The 14,512-nt window shown below is 67.3% G+C and overlaps 5 protein-coding genes across 5 annotated transcripts in view; 3 read left to right on the top strand and 2 right to left on the bottom strand.

The window, feature by feature from the left end:
• Positions 1 to 928, top strand: part of EMIHUDRAFT_246860 (hypothetical protein) — a gene marked incomplete at both ends in the record, with an annotated part of 1,706 nt that extends 778 nt beyond the window's left edge. The window contains 2 exons of the mRNA XM_005765769.1: positions 15 to 778; positions 910 to 928. Coding sequence (XP_005765826.1) covers positions 15 to 778; positions 910 to 928 — 783 coding nt within the window. The remainder of the gene's footprint in view (positions 1 to 14; positions 779 to 909) is intronic.
• A 1,673-nt stretch (positions 929 to 2,601) lies between these two features.
• EMIHUDRAFT_470724 (hypothetical protein) lies at positions 2,602 to 6,747 on the bottom strand. The gene is made up of 7 exons (XM_005765770.1): positions 5,407 to 6,747; positions 4,828 to 4,948; positions 4,549 to 4,659; positions 4,383 to 4,471; positions 4,075 to 4,243; positions 3,614 to 3,943; positions 2,602 to 3,508 (listed from the first exon to the last, which is right to left on the bottom strand). The coding sequence occupies exons 1-7, from the start codon at positions 6,681 to 6,683 to the stop codon at positions 2,918 to 2,920; spliced, it is 2,688 nt and encodes an 895-aa protein (XP_005765827.1). The 5' UTR covers positions 6,684 to 6,747; the 3' UTR covers positions 2,602 to 2,917.
• A 413-nt stretch (positions 6,748 to 7,160) lies between these two features.
• On the bottom strand, positions 7,161 to 10,563 carry EMIHUDRAFT_246863 (hypothetical protein; the record flags this gene model as incomplete). Its single annotated transcript, XM_005765771.1, has 4 exons — positions 7,161 to 7,221; positions 7,305 to 7,366; positions 7,564 to 7,759; positions 9,371 to 10,563. 4 exons carry the CDS (start codon positions 10,561 to 10,563, stop codon positions 7,161 to 7,163), a joined length of 1,512 nt encoding a protein of 503 aa, XP_005765828.1.
• A 1,382-nt stretch (positions 10,564 to 11,945) lies between these two features.
• Positions 11,946 to 13,016, top strand: EMIHUDRAFT_119839 (hypothetical protein; the record flags this gene model as incomplete). The annotated part of the gene is made up of 1 exon (XM_005765772.1): positions 11,946 to 13,016. The coding sequence occupies one exon, from the start codon at positions 11,946 to 11,948 to the stop codon at positions 13,014 to 13,016; it is 1,071 nt and encodes a 356-aa protein (XP_005765829.1).
• Positions 13,017 to 13,512: 496 nt separating this feature from the next.
• Positions 13,513 to 14,162, top strand: EMIHUDRAFT_371089 (hypothetical protein; the record flags this gene model as incomplete). The annotated part of the gene is made up of 2 exons (XM_005765773.1): positions 13,513 to 13,698; positions 13,774 to 14,162. The coding sequence occupies exon 2, from the start codon at positions 13,785 to 13,787 to the stop codon at positions 14,157 to 14,159; it is 375 nt and encodes a 124-aa protein (XP_005765830.1). The 5' UTR covers positions 13,513 to 13,698; positions 13,774 to 13,784.
• Positions 14,163 to 14,512: the final 350 nt, after the last annotated feature.

Raw genomic sequence — 14,512 nt, forward strand, 5'->3', positions numbered from 1 at the left:
TTGGGAGCGGTAAGGCGCCCCTGGCCGGTGGCGCGTCTCTCGCCTTCTCCCCCGTCGACCCGTCCACCTTTGTGTCGGGCTTCGAGGCGGGGCAGCTCCTCAAGTGCGGCCTGCACGCCAACGAGGCGCGCTCCTCCGAGAGCGTGCAAGCGCCGCGCGGCGGGCCGGAAGGGGGAGGGCTGCGCTGGGCGCCCGAGGCGGCGACCCTGCTGACGCGGGTGGGCCGCTCGCACTTTGAGCGGCTCAAGGAGCGCGTCGAGCGCGAGGCGCAGATGGCGCGGGCGAAGGAGGTGACTCCGACGCTCGTGCTCGCGGCCCAGCCGCCAGCCGAGCAGCTCTACGGCTCCCCAGCCTCGCTACTGTACCAGCCGCACTCGGGACCCGTCTACGGGGTCGCCTTCTCGCCCTTCCACCGCCACGTCTTCCTCTCCGTCTCGACCGACGCGTCGGCCCGCCTCTTCAGCCTGCTCTCGCCGCAGCCGCTGCTCGTCACCGAGCCGAGCGCCGCGCCGCTCTACTCGTGCTCGTGGTCGCCCGCGCGGCCGTCGGTCTTTGCGGTGGGGGGCGCCGACGGGCAGCTGCACGTGTACGACCTGAGGCGGTCCAGGGGCAAGCCTGAGCTCGCGCTCAAGGTGACGGGCGACGGCTCGGCTGTGTACGCCGTCGCCTTCAACCCCGCCGAGCCCTCCCTGATCGCCACGGCCGACGGCCAGGGCATTGTGAAAATCTGGAGGCTCTCCCGCGCGCTCTCCTCGATGGCGCCGCGCGAGCAGGAGGCGTTCGATCGGCTGGCTGGGGCGCGGACGGAGGAGGCGGAGGCGGTCGCGGGGGAGGAGGAGGAGGAAGAGGAGAAGCGGGGAGGTGGAGGTGAGAGGAGCATGCTACTAGACGACTTGTCCATGAGGCAAGGGCACAGACTGTGATGTGACGCGTGCATCGAGGCGAAGTTGCGGGGGGGGGGGGGGGGGGGGGGGGGGCCCCCCCCGGAACTCCCCCACATCCCCATTACTTTGGACCCCAAAACTTAAGCGCCCTTTAAAAAACTTTTGAAAAAATTTCCCCCCGGGGCCCTTTTAAAAAAAAACCCCTCTCCAAAACCCCAGTTGGAAATTTAACCCCCCCCTTCCCCTGGCGGTTCCCCTGGCGGTTTTGCTTGCCGTCCCCCCGGGTGGGGGTTCCCCCGGGGGGCCCCCCCAGGTGGTTCTAAACTCCCCCCCCCTGGTGGCCCTTCTTCTGATCGCTCGCTACGCGATCAAGCACACTGTCGCCGGACGTCGCCTGTGGCAGCACCGCGTCGAGCCAACCATGATGCACCTCGGTGGCCGGGTCCGAGGGAAGCGGCGCGGCATCGCCGGCTTCCGCGTGCGAGGCAACAAGCCCACTGCGACTGCGCGGACTGTGCGCGCGGGTGCGCCGTCGGCCGCGCTTGTCGCCGACGCGGCGGCGTACCTGAAGCGCTCGCACGCCCTGGGCGGCGACGCGGCCGCCCAGATGGACGCCATACACTCGCTCAACGACGCGGCGATTGCGGCCGAGGAGGTGGCGGAGGAGGACGTCCCTCGCGCCTCGAGCTTGGAGCTCGCCTCGCTGCCGCTCAAGCGAGCGGCCGACGTTGCGGCGCCGCCTCCCGACGGCAAGGGCGGAGGAGAGGGCAGCAGCACGGACGCCGGCGACGGCGCCGCCGCCCGGGCGGAGGCGGAGGCGGCAAAGAGGGCGGCGGCGCAGGCGGCGGCGTGCCTCTCTGGTGTTGTGAGCTCGGTCGGCGCGACCTCCGTCTCCGAGATGGTCGCCGCAGTCGCCCACGAGGAGGGAGGCGCCCGTTTCGATGCTGGGCCGCAGCAGCTCGCCGAGAGCCTGACGCGCGACCCGACCGACGGCTTCGGGCTCGAGAGCCAGGGAGACGCCGGCGCCGGCGCGGCACCCCTCTCGCACCTCCTCCGCACCCCTGCCTGTAGGCTGGAGCTGCACAGGGACGAGCAGGGCAGGCCCGCCATCGCTGCCGTCTCCGGCGCGGCGAGGCGATCGGCGCTCCGCGCGGGCGACCGCATCATCTCTGTGGGCGGGCAGCCGACCGCGCGCCACGAGGAGGCGCTCGCCGCGATCCGAGCCTCGGGCGACGACCTGCTGCTGCTTGTGCTGCGAGACCCGGAGGCGTGCCCCCCCCCCCCCCCCCCGCGCCCGCCCCGCCCCGCCCCTCCTCTCTCCGCTCCCCGCTCGGTCCGCTCCGCCCCCAGCCGCCGACCCCTGCTCCTCCCTGCACACACTCAGGCACGGCCGGTGGTCGCACAGGGCCTCGGCCTTGACGCTGCGGGAGGCGATCTGCAAGACATGGAGCTGTGATCTCCGATTGTGCTGCTTTATTTTCGGGACACGCAGCTCTAGTGAGCGCCGACTCTGAACTGAAGTTTCAGGTCGTTTTTTAAAACACCGTACGTCGTAACACCGCGGCCGCGGCGTCGGACCGTTTTGGTCGGTCGTCGGAGCGCGCGCACGATCGTGCGGACAGCACACGGAGAGATCGGAGTCGGACTCGCACTCGGAGGACGGAAGCCCGCGCAAGCGCATAGAGAGTCTCGGAGAAGTAAAGGACATGTCAGTTCGTCACATCTCGTCGTAGTGTTACGTTATTGCGGCTTTTGCCCCCACGGCTCAAGTCCACACAACTCACCGCGGCGCGGCCCGGGCGGCCATACTGGGCTCTACAACCCCCCCCCCGCCCCCCTCTCCCCCCTCTTCATCTCGCACTGAACACGTCGCGACAAAGACTGCATTCATTCTCTCCCAATCCCACTAACAGAGTCACACAGATTGTGGCACCCAGAATCATCGGTTCAAATCGGCTCCGACGACAAACACTCGTCGAGAGCCACCCAGCGACCCATCAGCGTCCACGGCAATCGAGCCGGCCCGGACCACATCAGAGCGCGCCGCCCCAGGCGAGCGAGGCGGCGTCGAGGCTGGCGCACGGGCGCCGCAAGTCCTCGGACCGCGACCGCGACTTGCGCGGCGGGGCGGCTTGCTCCTCCTCCTCCTCCTCCTGGCCATCGTCCACCAGCGCCGCCATCGGCGCCGGCGCCGGCGGCTGCTCCTTTCCGGGCTTGAGCTTGTTCCAGAGCTCGGCCAAGCCCTCGAACGACGCCGCGGGGGCGAAGAGCGGCACCGCGGGCGCGCTGCCCGGCCGCGGGGCGCTCGCCGCCGCGCGGAGAAGCGGCACGCCAGCCGGCGGCGGCTCGCGGCTGGGCGCGCGGCGCGGGGGCGCGGAGCAGGTAGCATAGTCGACCTCGCCCGGCGACGAGTCGAGCAGCTCGCTCTTGGACGGACTCCGCTGCAGCGGCGCCGAGGGGCAGCGAGCCTCGTCCCCGCTCCTGCGCCGGGCGCCGCTCGCAGGGCTGGCCGAGCAGCCCGGCGCCGAGGACGGCGGTGCGGCGGCGGGGGCAGCCCACAGCTTGCTTCTCGGCGTGGGGGCGGCCGCCGTCGCAGCCTCGACAGGCAACTCTGGGGAGAGCACCTGAGGCGAGGCGAGGCCGGGTGGTGTGAGGCTGTGGCGGCGGCGCTGGCGCAGTCGGGGGGCTGAGGGAGGAGGGGGTGGGGGGGTTGTGATTCGGCATCGCACCGGCTGCAACTGCGACGTGGCGCCAGCCTCGCGGCTAGGCACGCCGCGGTGCCGCATCCCGCCCATCCGGGTCCACGGGTCGCCGAGCACCGCCGCCCCCTTGACGCGCCGCTCCGCGCCCCACGGCTCAGCGGAGTCCATCGCCGCCGCCGGCGTGGGCGGCCGGGGGGCGGCCGGCTGCGGCGACCTCCGCTGCCGGCCGAGGCGGAGGGAGAGGGAATGCAGCGCGTCGCGGAGGGCGGAGAGGCGCTCTCCGAGGCCTTCCACGCGCGAGCTGAAGCCGGAGCCGATGCGCGATTTGAGCTGCCGCTCGAGCGCGCCGCGGGCCACCTGCGGGCCGGGGGGGGGGGGGGGGGGAAAGCCCGTTGGGGGAAGGGGGTTCGGAAACGGGTCGGGGTGGGTGGACAGTCCGAGGGGGACACGCCGCCATAGACATCATGTGACATAGACTAGATCATCACCGGGTCGCGTGACGAGTCTTGCAGCAGCCGCGAGAGAAGCCCCGGGTGCTGCACGCCTGCTCGCAGAGTCAGAGTGTGAACGACAACGCCTCCCCAGCCGCAGAGGGGCGGAGGGAGGCCCGGCTGCTGCGCGCCGGTCGCGCCGCGCCCCCCGAAGAGCACGCGCTGCCTACTCGCACCCATCTCCTTGTTAATTAGCAGTTAATAGCAGTTAACTAGCAGTTAATTAGCACGCGCTGCCTACTCGCACCCATCTTCTTGTTGCGTGCTGCCTTCCTTGCACTCGGGCCTCTCGGAAAGAGCGCTGCCTCAGCTCCTCCTCTGTGCCTAGGAAGCCGCGCACGAGGAAGGGAGCCTCGCCGAGCGACAGCGCGTACCCCTTGATCGAGACGTGCACCTGACGCTGCCAGCAGCTCGGTGTCGCCACTCTCGCCATTCTCCCAACCCTCGCTGTGAGTTGGTCGAGAGGTGCGCCTGCCGCAGCAGCAGCCGGCCGACGCGGTAACGAGTTGCCTCGGCGAATCGTCGCTCCGACGCGATGCTCTGCGCCTCTTGTGCCTTGCCCGTCTTGCGCATCTTTTGCGCCTGCGGGCTCCGGCAAGGCTCCGGCAAGGCTCCGGCGAGGCTCCGGCGAGGCTCCGGGGAAGCTGCAGGAAACGTCTCGGCTGCATCTCTGCTGCGTCTCGGCTGCATCTCGGCTGCATCTCGCGCCTCGACCCTCGCGCGCCACTTCGCGTTGGCCGCCTACCGGACGGCCCGAGGGTCCCAAGGGTCCCCGGGGAAGCCCGCCCCTCCCCCCCTCGCCCCCCGCCGCCGGGCGCTGGCCTGCATGCGCTCGCGGATCGCGCCGACGATCTGCGAGCCAGGCGCGTGCCTATTAACTGTTCATTAACTGTTAATTAACTGTTCATTAACTGCTCATTAACTGTTCATTAACTGTTCATTAACTGTTCATTAACTGTTCATTAACTGTTCATTAACGATCTGCGAGCCAGGCGCGTGCCTATTAACTGTTCATTAACTGTTCATTAACTGTTCATTAACTGTTCATTAACGATCTGCGAGCCAGGCGCGTGCCTATTAACTGTTCATTAACTGTTCATTAACTGTTCATTAACTGTTCATTAACTGTTCATTAACGATCTGCGAGCCAGGCGCGTGCCTATTAACTGTTCATTAACTGTTCATTAACTGTTCATTAACTGTTCATTCACTGCTCATTAACTGTTCATTAACGATCTGCGAGCCAGGCGCGTGCCGTGAGGCGGCGAGGATCGAGCGCAGCTCCTCCTCCTGCGCACAGACAGCACGGCGTGAGCCGACGCGGTTCACAGCGGCGACGCCTCACCCAGCGCCTCTGCCTTGTCCCCCTCCTCTTCGTCGCTCTCCGCCTCCTCGCCCTCGCCCTCCCCGCCCTCCTCCGCCCTCTCGCCTCCCCCGCCACCGCCGCCGCCCGCGCCGCCGCTGCCGCTCGCGCCGCTGGCGCATCCGCCGTTTGCGCTGCCTCCACCACCGCTGCTGCCGCAGCCTCCGCCGCCTCCGCCTCCGCCGCCTCCACCGCCGCCTCCGCCCCCACCCCCGCCTCCGCCTCCGCCCGCCAACTCCGCCTCCACCGAGCCGCCCGAGGGGCCAGGCCCGCCCGACCACCGCATCTGCCACTCGCGGAGCTCGGCGCGCGCAAACTCGCGCCGCCCGCGCTTGGCCCGCAGCAGCCTGCTCCGCTTCGCCTGCGCCACCGACCGGAGCCGAGATGTGCCGAGATGTGCCGAGATGTGGATCCGAGACCATCCGAGACCGGCGCTGCTTGCCTGCGCCATCGACCAGAGCGTGTCCACCCAAGGAGCGTTGACGGGCACCGGCGCGGGAGACGCGTCGCCGCTTTCGCCCGCCGCCGACGCACCGCTCGCTGCCGCCGCCGACACCCCCGCCGCGTCTTCCGCACCGCCGCTGCAGCAGCCGCCGGCTGCGGTAGGGGCGACGGCGCTGCCGGCGGCGGCGCCGGGGGCGGCGTTGCCGGCGGCGATGGGGGAGGCTGCTGCGGCACTGGGCTGGTAGGCGAGGGTTGGGAGGGGCGAGCCGTTCCTCCCCGCCTCGCCCGCCGCCTTTGCGCCTCGCGCGGGTGTGGACCCTCCCCTTGCTCCGTCGCCGGAGCGCGCGTCCCGAGCCGCCTCGAGAAAGAGAGACGCCTCCTCGAGCTCGAAGGTCTCGATGTCGCGCGTGCGGAAGCCAAAGACGACCGAGCCGCCCAGGTAGCGGTTCAGGCCGGAGAGGGACGCCCATCCAAACAGGCCGCCGGTCGAGAAGGCGAAGCGCTCCACCCGCAGCGCGTAAGGCGCCTGCCACACGCCGGGCGAGTTGCCCACCTCGAGGCCGCGCACCTGCAGGCCGTGGCGGCGGAACGAGAGGCGTTCGAGCGCAATGTACTCGACGCCCAGCACGCGAGGCAGCCGCAGCGTCACGTACAAGCGCACGGCGAGCTCGACCCACTCCCAGCCGACCCAGAGCAGCCCGCAGGCAGCGAGCAGCACGAGAACGAGCCACGGGTAGAAGAAGAGCACGACAGCCAGCGTCACTAGGAGTAGCGCGAGTAGCCGGGAGAGGGAGAGCATTGGCGGCGCAGACGATTGCTCGGCCCGTCGAGGGTGCTCGGGGGCCTGTCCCGCCGCGCCGGGGCGCACTCTCAAGGCAAGTAAAGAATCTTAGAAGCGAACTCCCTCGCACAACACTGGGCACGTAAATCCCTGTGTGGTGGCGGCGTGCCGTTCTCCCATCCCTCCCTTGGGTTGTGTGTTTTCTTTCTTTCTTTACACTGGGCACGGGACTGGCGCGCACTGCAAGTAAAGAAATTTCTAGGGATTCCGCGCGCATCTCCCTCTTAACCCACCTCTAACATCACAACATGGAATTCCTAGCGTCGTGCAAGCAAAGAATCGAAAAAGGCAGCCTCTAAACACACTGGCACAACAAGGGCGCAGACTGGCGCGGACTGGCACACACACTGGCACACCACCGGAGCCGCCTAGGTTGACAAATCCGTCGTGAACATGTACTTGGTCGATGCAGCAATTACATTCCGCAAAGGCTCTTCAGCGTCTGATGGTAGGTGGGATGCAATTTAGCGTCGTGCCCCAATAGACGTTGCTCAGTCTGCGTGCGACACGATGGCGACCGATCATCGTGAAGAGTCCCTGTGCGGCGTGATGATGACTAACCCACCACGACGGGTGCACTTTAACGCCTTGCCCAGGGCGGCGCCGGCTTGGTAGTTCAAATGTTCCACCAAGCCAGAGCTCTGGTAGTGGGTTGAGGGCGGTAATCACGCTACAGCCGCTCGGGAAGAAGCGTGTGGAGGCAGGAGACGTGCGCGAGTCGATGAAGGAACGCGTCGCGGCGGCGAGGTGGCGAGGTAGCAGCGGCAGCGGCTTCGGTCGTGGCGCCATCCGCTATCGGCGGCGAAGCGAGAGTAGAGATGAGATTCGAACCGGGCACCGTCTCGAGCGACACGGCCGAGAGATGAGGGGGTCGTGCGCTCGTGAAGCCGGTATCCGGCGAGTCGGCAGTGGAGACACCGTCGAGCGCGTCAGGTGAGCAGTCTGCGGCTGCGGCTCTGGCTGCGGCGTTATCCGCTATCGGCGGCGAGGGCGTGAGGTTTTTGCGTCGTTCGTACCGGTACGGTCGAGGTTTCCTGGCACGATTCGATCGGCGGCGAGTAGACGGCGGAAGGCTCGAGTAGGAGCCGAGCGGAGCGGAGGCGGCGTCGAGCGCGACGAGCGACGTGGCAGCGGCAGCGGAGACAGACGCAACACCAGCCTCGAATGGCGGATCGCGTGAATCAGCAGGCTGGCACGTAGACGGCGCGGCGGACGGCGGCGCGACGGGCGAAGAGGCGAGCGGCGGAGCCGATGGCGAGGAGCTCGAGCGGGAGCCGGGCGAAGCGGAGGAAGCGTCGAGCGCGACGAGCGACGTAGCAGCGGCAGCGGAGACAGACGCAACACCAGCCTCGAATGGCGGATCGCGTGAATCAGCAGGCTGGCACGTAGACGGCGCGGCGGACGGCGGCGCGACGGGCGAAGAGGCGAGCGGCGGAGCCGATGGCGGGGAGCTCGAGCGGGAGCCGGGCGAAGCGGAGGAAGCGTCGAGCGCGACGAACGACGTAGCAGCGGCAGCGGAGACAGACGCAACACCAGCCTCGAATGGCGGATCGCGTGAATCAGCAAGCTGGCACGTAGATGGCGCGGCGGACGGCGGCGCGACGGGCGAAGAGGCGAGCGGCGGAGCCGATGGCGGGGAGCTCGAGCGGGAGCCGGGCGAAGCGGAGGAAGCGTCGAGCGCGACGAACGACGTAGCAGCGGCAGCGGAGACAGACGCGACACCAGCCTCGGGTGGCGGATCGCGTGAATCAGCAAGCTGGCACGTAGACGGCGCGGCGGACGGCGGCGCGACGGACGGAGAGGCGAGCGACGGAGCCGATGGCGGGGAGCTCGAGCGGGAGCCGGGCGAAGCGGAGGAAGCGTCGAGCGCGACGAACGACGTAGCAGCGGCAGCGGAGACAGACGCAACACCAGCCTCGAATGGCGGATCGCGTGAATCAGCAGGCTGGCACGTAGACGGCGCGGCGGACGGCGGCGCGACGGGCGAAGAGGCGAGCGGCGGAGCCGATGGCGGGGAGCTCGAGCGGGAGCCGGGCGAAGCGGAGGAAGCGTCGAGCGCGACGAACGACGTAGCAGCGGCAGCGGAGACAGACGCAACACCAGCCTCGAATGGCGGATCGCGTGAATCAGCAGGCTGGCACGTAGACGGCGCGGCGGACGGCGGCGCGACGGACGGAGAGGCGAGCGGCGGAGCCGGTGGCGAGGAGCTCGAGCGGGAGCCGGGCGAAGCGGAGGAAGCGTCGAGCGCGACGAACGACGTAGCAGCGGCAGCGGAGACAGACGCGACACCAGCCTCGGGTGGCGGATCGCGTGAATCAGCAAGCTGGCACGTAGACGGCGCGGCGGACGGCGGCGCGACGGGCGAGGAGGCGGGCGGCGGAGCCGATGGCGGGGAGCTCGAGCGGGAGCCGGGCGAAGCGGAGGAAGCGTCGAGCGCGACGAACGACGTAGCAGCGGCAGCGGAGACAGACGCAACACCAGCCTCGAATGGCGGATCGCGTGAATCAGCAGGCTGGCACGTAGACGGCGCGGCGGACGGCGGCGCGACGGACGGAGAGGCGAGCGGCGGAGCCGATGGTGGGGAGCTCGAGCGGGAGCCGAGCGGCGCGGAGGCAGCGTCCGGCGCGCCGAGCGACTTCGCACACCCGCTGTAGTACTGGTCCCAGCATCGGTCCCTGACCTCGGCTCGTATTTTGCCGCGCATCAGCCGTGTGGATGCGCGAGTGAAGACGCCGTACGCTGCGTCAAGAGCCCACGCCTCTTCGTCCTCGCGCCCATCGCGGCATCTGCAGAAACCCCAGCGCTGCCAGAGCGCGACGCTGCCCAGTTCTGCGGCGATCAAGACCCGCCCACCGTCGGCAATCGCCTTGAGTTCGGTCATCATCGCCTCGCCGATGCCCTGGCCCCGGAACTCGCGACGAGTCGCAAATGCCGGGCAGTAGAGGCGGGTCTGACAAACCAGCATGCAGCTGACAAACCAGCATGCAGCGAGGAGTTCCCTCTGCTCGTTCAACGCGACGAGCGTGCGGTAGCCGCGGCGGTAGTCTAATAGCGTAGCGGGCCACTCGTCGAAGCTCTCCTTCATAAGCTGCTCGACGTCACGGACCAGACATGCTGGCGCATCCCTGCCGAGGATCTCGAAGGTTAAGGAGATGCTCGCCTCCTTGCCAGCAGAGTCGGCGTTGAAGGTGCCGCCTGCCTTGCCAGCGGCTGCTGCCTCGGCCGCGACATCATCCGTAATCGGAGAGACGAGCGAGGCGTCGGGAGGCGTGCCGGATGCCGGACCGACAGGCGCCAAAAAATCCGAATCGCTCCTTGCCCTGCCCCCTGCCCTGCAGGCTCCATTCCCCGGCGAGGGGGAGGCGTACGTAGAGTTGACAGTAGCAGCGGTCTCAGCTGCGACATCAGCCCCAGAGGGCGGGTCGCGTGAGACGGCGGACTGGAAGCTGTGCGGCGGCTCGACTGACGGCTCGACAGTCAGCGAAGCAGGGGAGCTCGGTCGCGTAGGCGCTGGTGATCGAATGATGTCGAGATAGTTGCGTGCACCGGGCGCGCCTGACTGCGGTAGCGGCACTGGTGCTGGTGGCTGTCCTGCGGCGGCCAGCAGAGGCGATGGTGGAGGTGATACACCGAGGTTCTGGGCAGGTTCCCGCACGCCCAAAGCCTCGTCGGGTGTTCGTCCAAGCTCTGTTGATTCGTATCGTTGTTGCGTGCTGCTCGCGTCCCGCTGCGAGTTCACTGCAATTGGCCTGAACGCTGCCACGGTCAAGCCAAACCCTTCCGGGTCTGTTGGGGCTTCCGTCGGAGAAGGGCTCGCCGGCAGCCTGGCAGAAGGCATTCCAGCTGGCGTAGCCTCCTCCCCAACGGAGCCAGGCGGCGATGACTTGTCAAGTACATCGATGCCGCCCTTGGGCTCGGTGTTGCCACCAAGCCTGCCCAACGTGGTGTCGTGGGGATTGAAGTGGTCTGACCAGTAAGAAGACGGGTCGAGGCCCTCCGTAGGCTCGTGAGGCGTCCCTCGTCCCCCTTCTGCAGAGGGATGGTCATCTGAACCCGAAGATCGGTGCCCAGCAAGTGTGAGTGGTGAGCCGCGTGCACGGCTCTGCGGTATTGCTGACCGCTGGTGAGGTTGTAAAGCCATCCTCGATCCGGGTGCCGTCTCAGACGACTGTAGATTGGTATAAGGTATAAGGAACTCGTATCCGAGTGGTTAAAGGGAATGGCGTGGTGTCACGCCGGGTTGTGTGTGTCACATGACACAAAGAGGTCGACTGTCTCGCGGCGCGGCGGCCCCACGAGAAGCAGTCAGAGACAATGACGTGCCAATGTTTGGGCGCCTATTCGGCGCCCGACGGAGGTGCCAATGTTAGGGATCTGAGTGGCGTGACGTGCCACTGCACAGGGTGTGGGAATATAGGGATCTAGGTAGACTATTCATCACTGTGGTGGGGAGAGAGAGTGATAATAGGGGTGCTGAGGTGGGGCTGGTGGAGGTGATTCTCCGGATCAGTCTGGAGGTCATTCTCCACCACCTCCTGCGACAACCCATGTCTGTATGGCCGTCGAGGCTGCCTTCCCCACTACCTGTAGTTCACTCGTCTCACCTCCCCCGCGAGCTCCCTTTTCTTTCTTTCGGGTATGGGGTCCGTGAGTGCGGGCAGCGTGCATCGTGCATGCAATCACGGGCGCTATTTTGTCGTACTCCTCTTCGGCGAGTGCTCCAAATCATCGTCCGAGGGAAAAGAAAGAAAGAAAGAAAACAGACAACCCAAGGGAGGGACACGGAGGACGGCCGCCGCCACCACACAGGGATTTTAAGAAGAGGTGTGTGATGCGCTAGCCGTCGCCCACCCTAGGGAGTCTGCCTCTTCCTATCTCTCTTCGCAGTCTCTCGCCGCTTCTCGCTGCAACCTTCTTCATGCCACCTCGCGGTCGTCCCACTCTCATCGTTCTCTCCCTTGTCACTTCCTCCTCTGTCGCGTCGTTCTCTTCTGCCTCGTCCTGCGACGCCGTTGTGCGCTTGGAGTTTGTTTTGGTATTAACTGGTAAATTCTGCATTTGGCCTTCGGCATACACATCACCGCGCCAGCTCCCACCTGGCTGCCCCGAGCCGAGTTTACGTCCAAGAACGAGCTCCTACCCTGGCGCAGCGGCGGTTCACGACGGTGGTCCACAAAGCTCTTCTTCCTGCTGACAAGCCCAGGGCTGCGAACCTCGTATATGCCACTCCTCGCGTCGCTGCTGCTCGCTCCGGCCCAGGTCGTGCTCGACCCGTCCGGCATTGCGATGCCCATGTTTGACGCGGAGAGGCGCTTCCACGAGAACGTCGCGCGCTCGCGCTGGTCTGCCAACACCATGGAGTACGTCGACGGCGTGTCGTCGTCGGTGCTGCGGCATCCGTACACGATCGCGCACGCCGCCGCGAGTGAGCTCTTCGTCGCCTCGTTCACGCTCAACCACGTCGTGCGGCTGCGCTGGATCGACGGCAAGCGCGCGCAGTACAAAGTGTTTGTCAAGGGACGAGACCTCGACGGCCCGGTCGGGATGGCGCTTGACCACGCCGGCTCGCTCTTCATCGCCTCCTTCACGAACGACGTCGTGCTGCGCGTCAACGCGTCGGACGGGGCGCTGCTCGACCGGATCGGCGACGAGGAGAGCCTCGACTGCCCCGAGGGGCTCGCCCTCTCGCCCGACGGCCGCCTCTTTGTCGCCTCCTTCCTCCTGCCGCACCTGTCCGTCTTTGACCCGCAGAGCGGCGCCTTCCTCGGCAGATTTGGAGCGCTGGCGCCGCAGCCGGCGCAGGCGGCGCCGCGGCCGGCGCCCTCGCTCGCCGGCGCAGAGGACGTCGCCTTTGACTCGGAGGGCGCGGTGCACGTCAGCGCCTACTACAGCTCGGCGGTCTACAAGTTCGACGCGCAGAGCGGCGCGCTGCTCGCCGTGTACGGCCAGGGCCTCGTCAGCGGTCCGGTCGGCATCGCCTGCGACCCGTCCTCGGGAGACATGTTCGTGTCCTCCTACCGCGACGATAAGGTGCTGCGCTTCACGCCCGGAGGCGCCTTCGTCGGCGTCGCCGCCGGCGCAGACGTGTCGCCCGACGGCGAGGCGGGCGCCGCGCAGGCGGAGCTGCGGGCGAGGAGGCAGCGGCGTGGCGCCACGATCCGCAGCCCGAGCGGCCTCTCCTTCGACCCGCACGACGGCACGCTCTGGGTCGCCTCGTACGCCACGGGCGCGGTGACACGCTTCAACAGCAGCGCGTGGGGCGGCGGCCGCACCTGGCGGGTGACCGACTGACCGTAGCGACTGACGCGCGGCGGCGAGTTACTATGAGTGCACTGCGCGTGCGCGTTCGGCTCTCTAGATAGGGGGCTCTGCTCTCGTCTAGACTGATAGGCCAAAGGCAAATCTCTCTATCACTATCTGTGTACTTGGAGCACTTGGAGTGCAGTTATCAACCTCACATCCAGGGCCGGGGAGCTCAGATGTGTACAAAAAAGCGATTCGGCTAGTTGTAGTTCCATTTCTACACTGTGGCATCGGAGATAGCCGCGCAGCGGCTATGTAGGTTATCCGACAACGCGAGGAGAGGAACCGACAAACCCAACCCACCGTGAGGGGGGAACTGTGACTCAATCGTCACCTAACTAACAAACCCAAGTAGACGGCCGACAGCAAGTGGCCTGACCCGGCGAAAAGTCAGACACACGAGCAAGGGGGGGGACAAGCGTAAAAAGGGACGGAAGTCGAGAGCGCTCGCAAAGAGGACGCGGCGGCGGCCAATGGCCACATCATCAGCATCACCGCCCGCACCACCGCCCTCTCCCGCCGTCCCGCCGCCTTTGGTTACCCGCGACGGCGCCGCTATGCCGCTCGGCGGCGATCGACTGCAGAATGACACGCCGCCCATGCTGATCGGTCCGCCGCCTCTGGCTACCCGCGATGGCTCCGCGTTGTAATCAAGTCGATGCAAGTCAAGGCTCGCGAGCAAGCCCCCCACTTGTGCTCAGGTTCTGCCTTCTGAATGCACTCTCCCTTCCCCGCGCTTTCGCAGGTCCATCCCACATGGGCCCCGCGGGGGAGGCGCCGGCGGTGGTGACAGAGGCGCAGGGCTGGCGGCTGCACCTCTCGAGTCGCAGCAGCACCGGCTACGCAGGCGTGCGCAAGCAGGAGCAGGCGTCGGGCTCGCGCGGCTGCCGACTTCCCTGGGCGTCGGGCCGCTTCGCGGCGTACCACACGGTGGACGGACGACGGGTTTACATCGGCTCTTCGACTCGGCGGTGGAGGCGGCGTTGGCACGCGCGGGCGGAGGGGTCGGTGGACGGACAGGTCGCCGCCCGCCGGGCGCGAGGTGCGCTAGACTGGGAGACCACCTCACTATGGGGCCTGGACCCAGTTCTCATGATTGTACATGACTACATGACTAGCGATGTGTTATAGTTCCTCTTGTGTAAGTAAGACGCGATCCCGCCCAAGGGGCGTCTACTTGGGTTTGTCCGCGACACATCGCGGGAGATACCGCCCAAGTCTCGCGGCACGGGGAAACCCGCAAATCCATCCCCGCCGGGGCGTAAATCGGTCCGGGGCAGCCCTCGTTACGTTCCGCGCGCGCCGAACGAGCGTTTGTCGGACCCTCGCGCTTCTAGGCGCCCGAGTCCTGTTCTCGTCTGCGGTGTTGTGTGGTGGTATCGTCGCGATGCTACGCCAGTGGGACACTGGCGAGGCTCTTCGAGCCGACGGTGCCGCTGCAGTCCCACACGTTCCGCCGCAATACCGCCGCCGCTTTCCGCACA

Source organism: Emiliania huxleyi, assembly GCF_000372725.1.
Source record: "Emiliania huxleyi CCMP1516 unplaced genomic scaffold EMIHUscaffold_533, whole genome shotgun sequence".
Lineage (NCBI taxonomy): Eukaryota > Haptophyta > Isochrysidales > Noelaerhabdaceae > Emiliania > Emiliania huxleyi.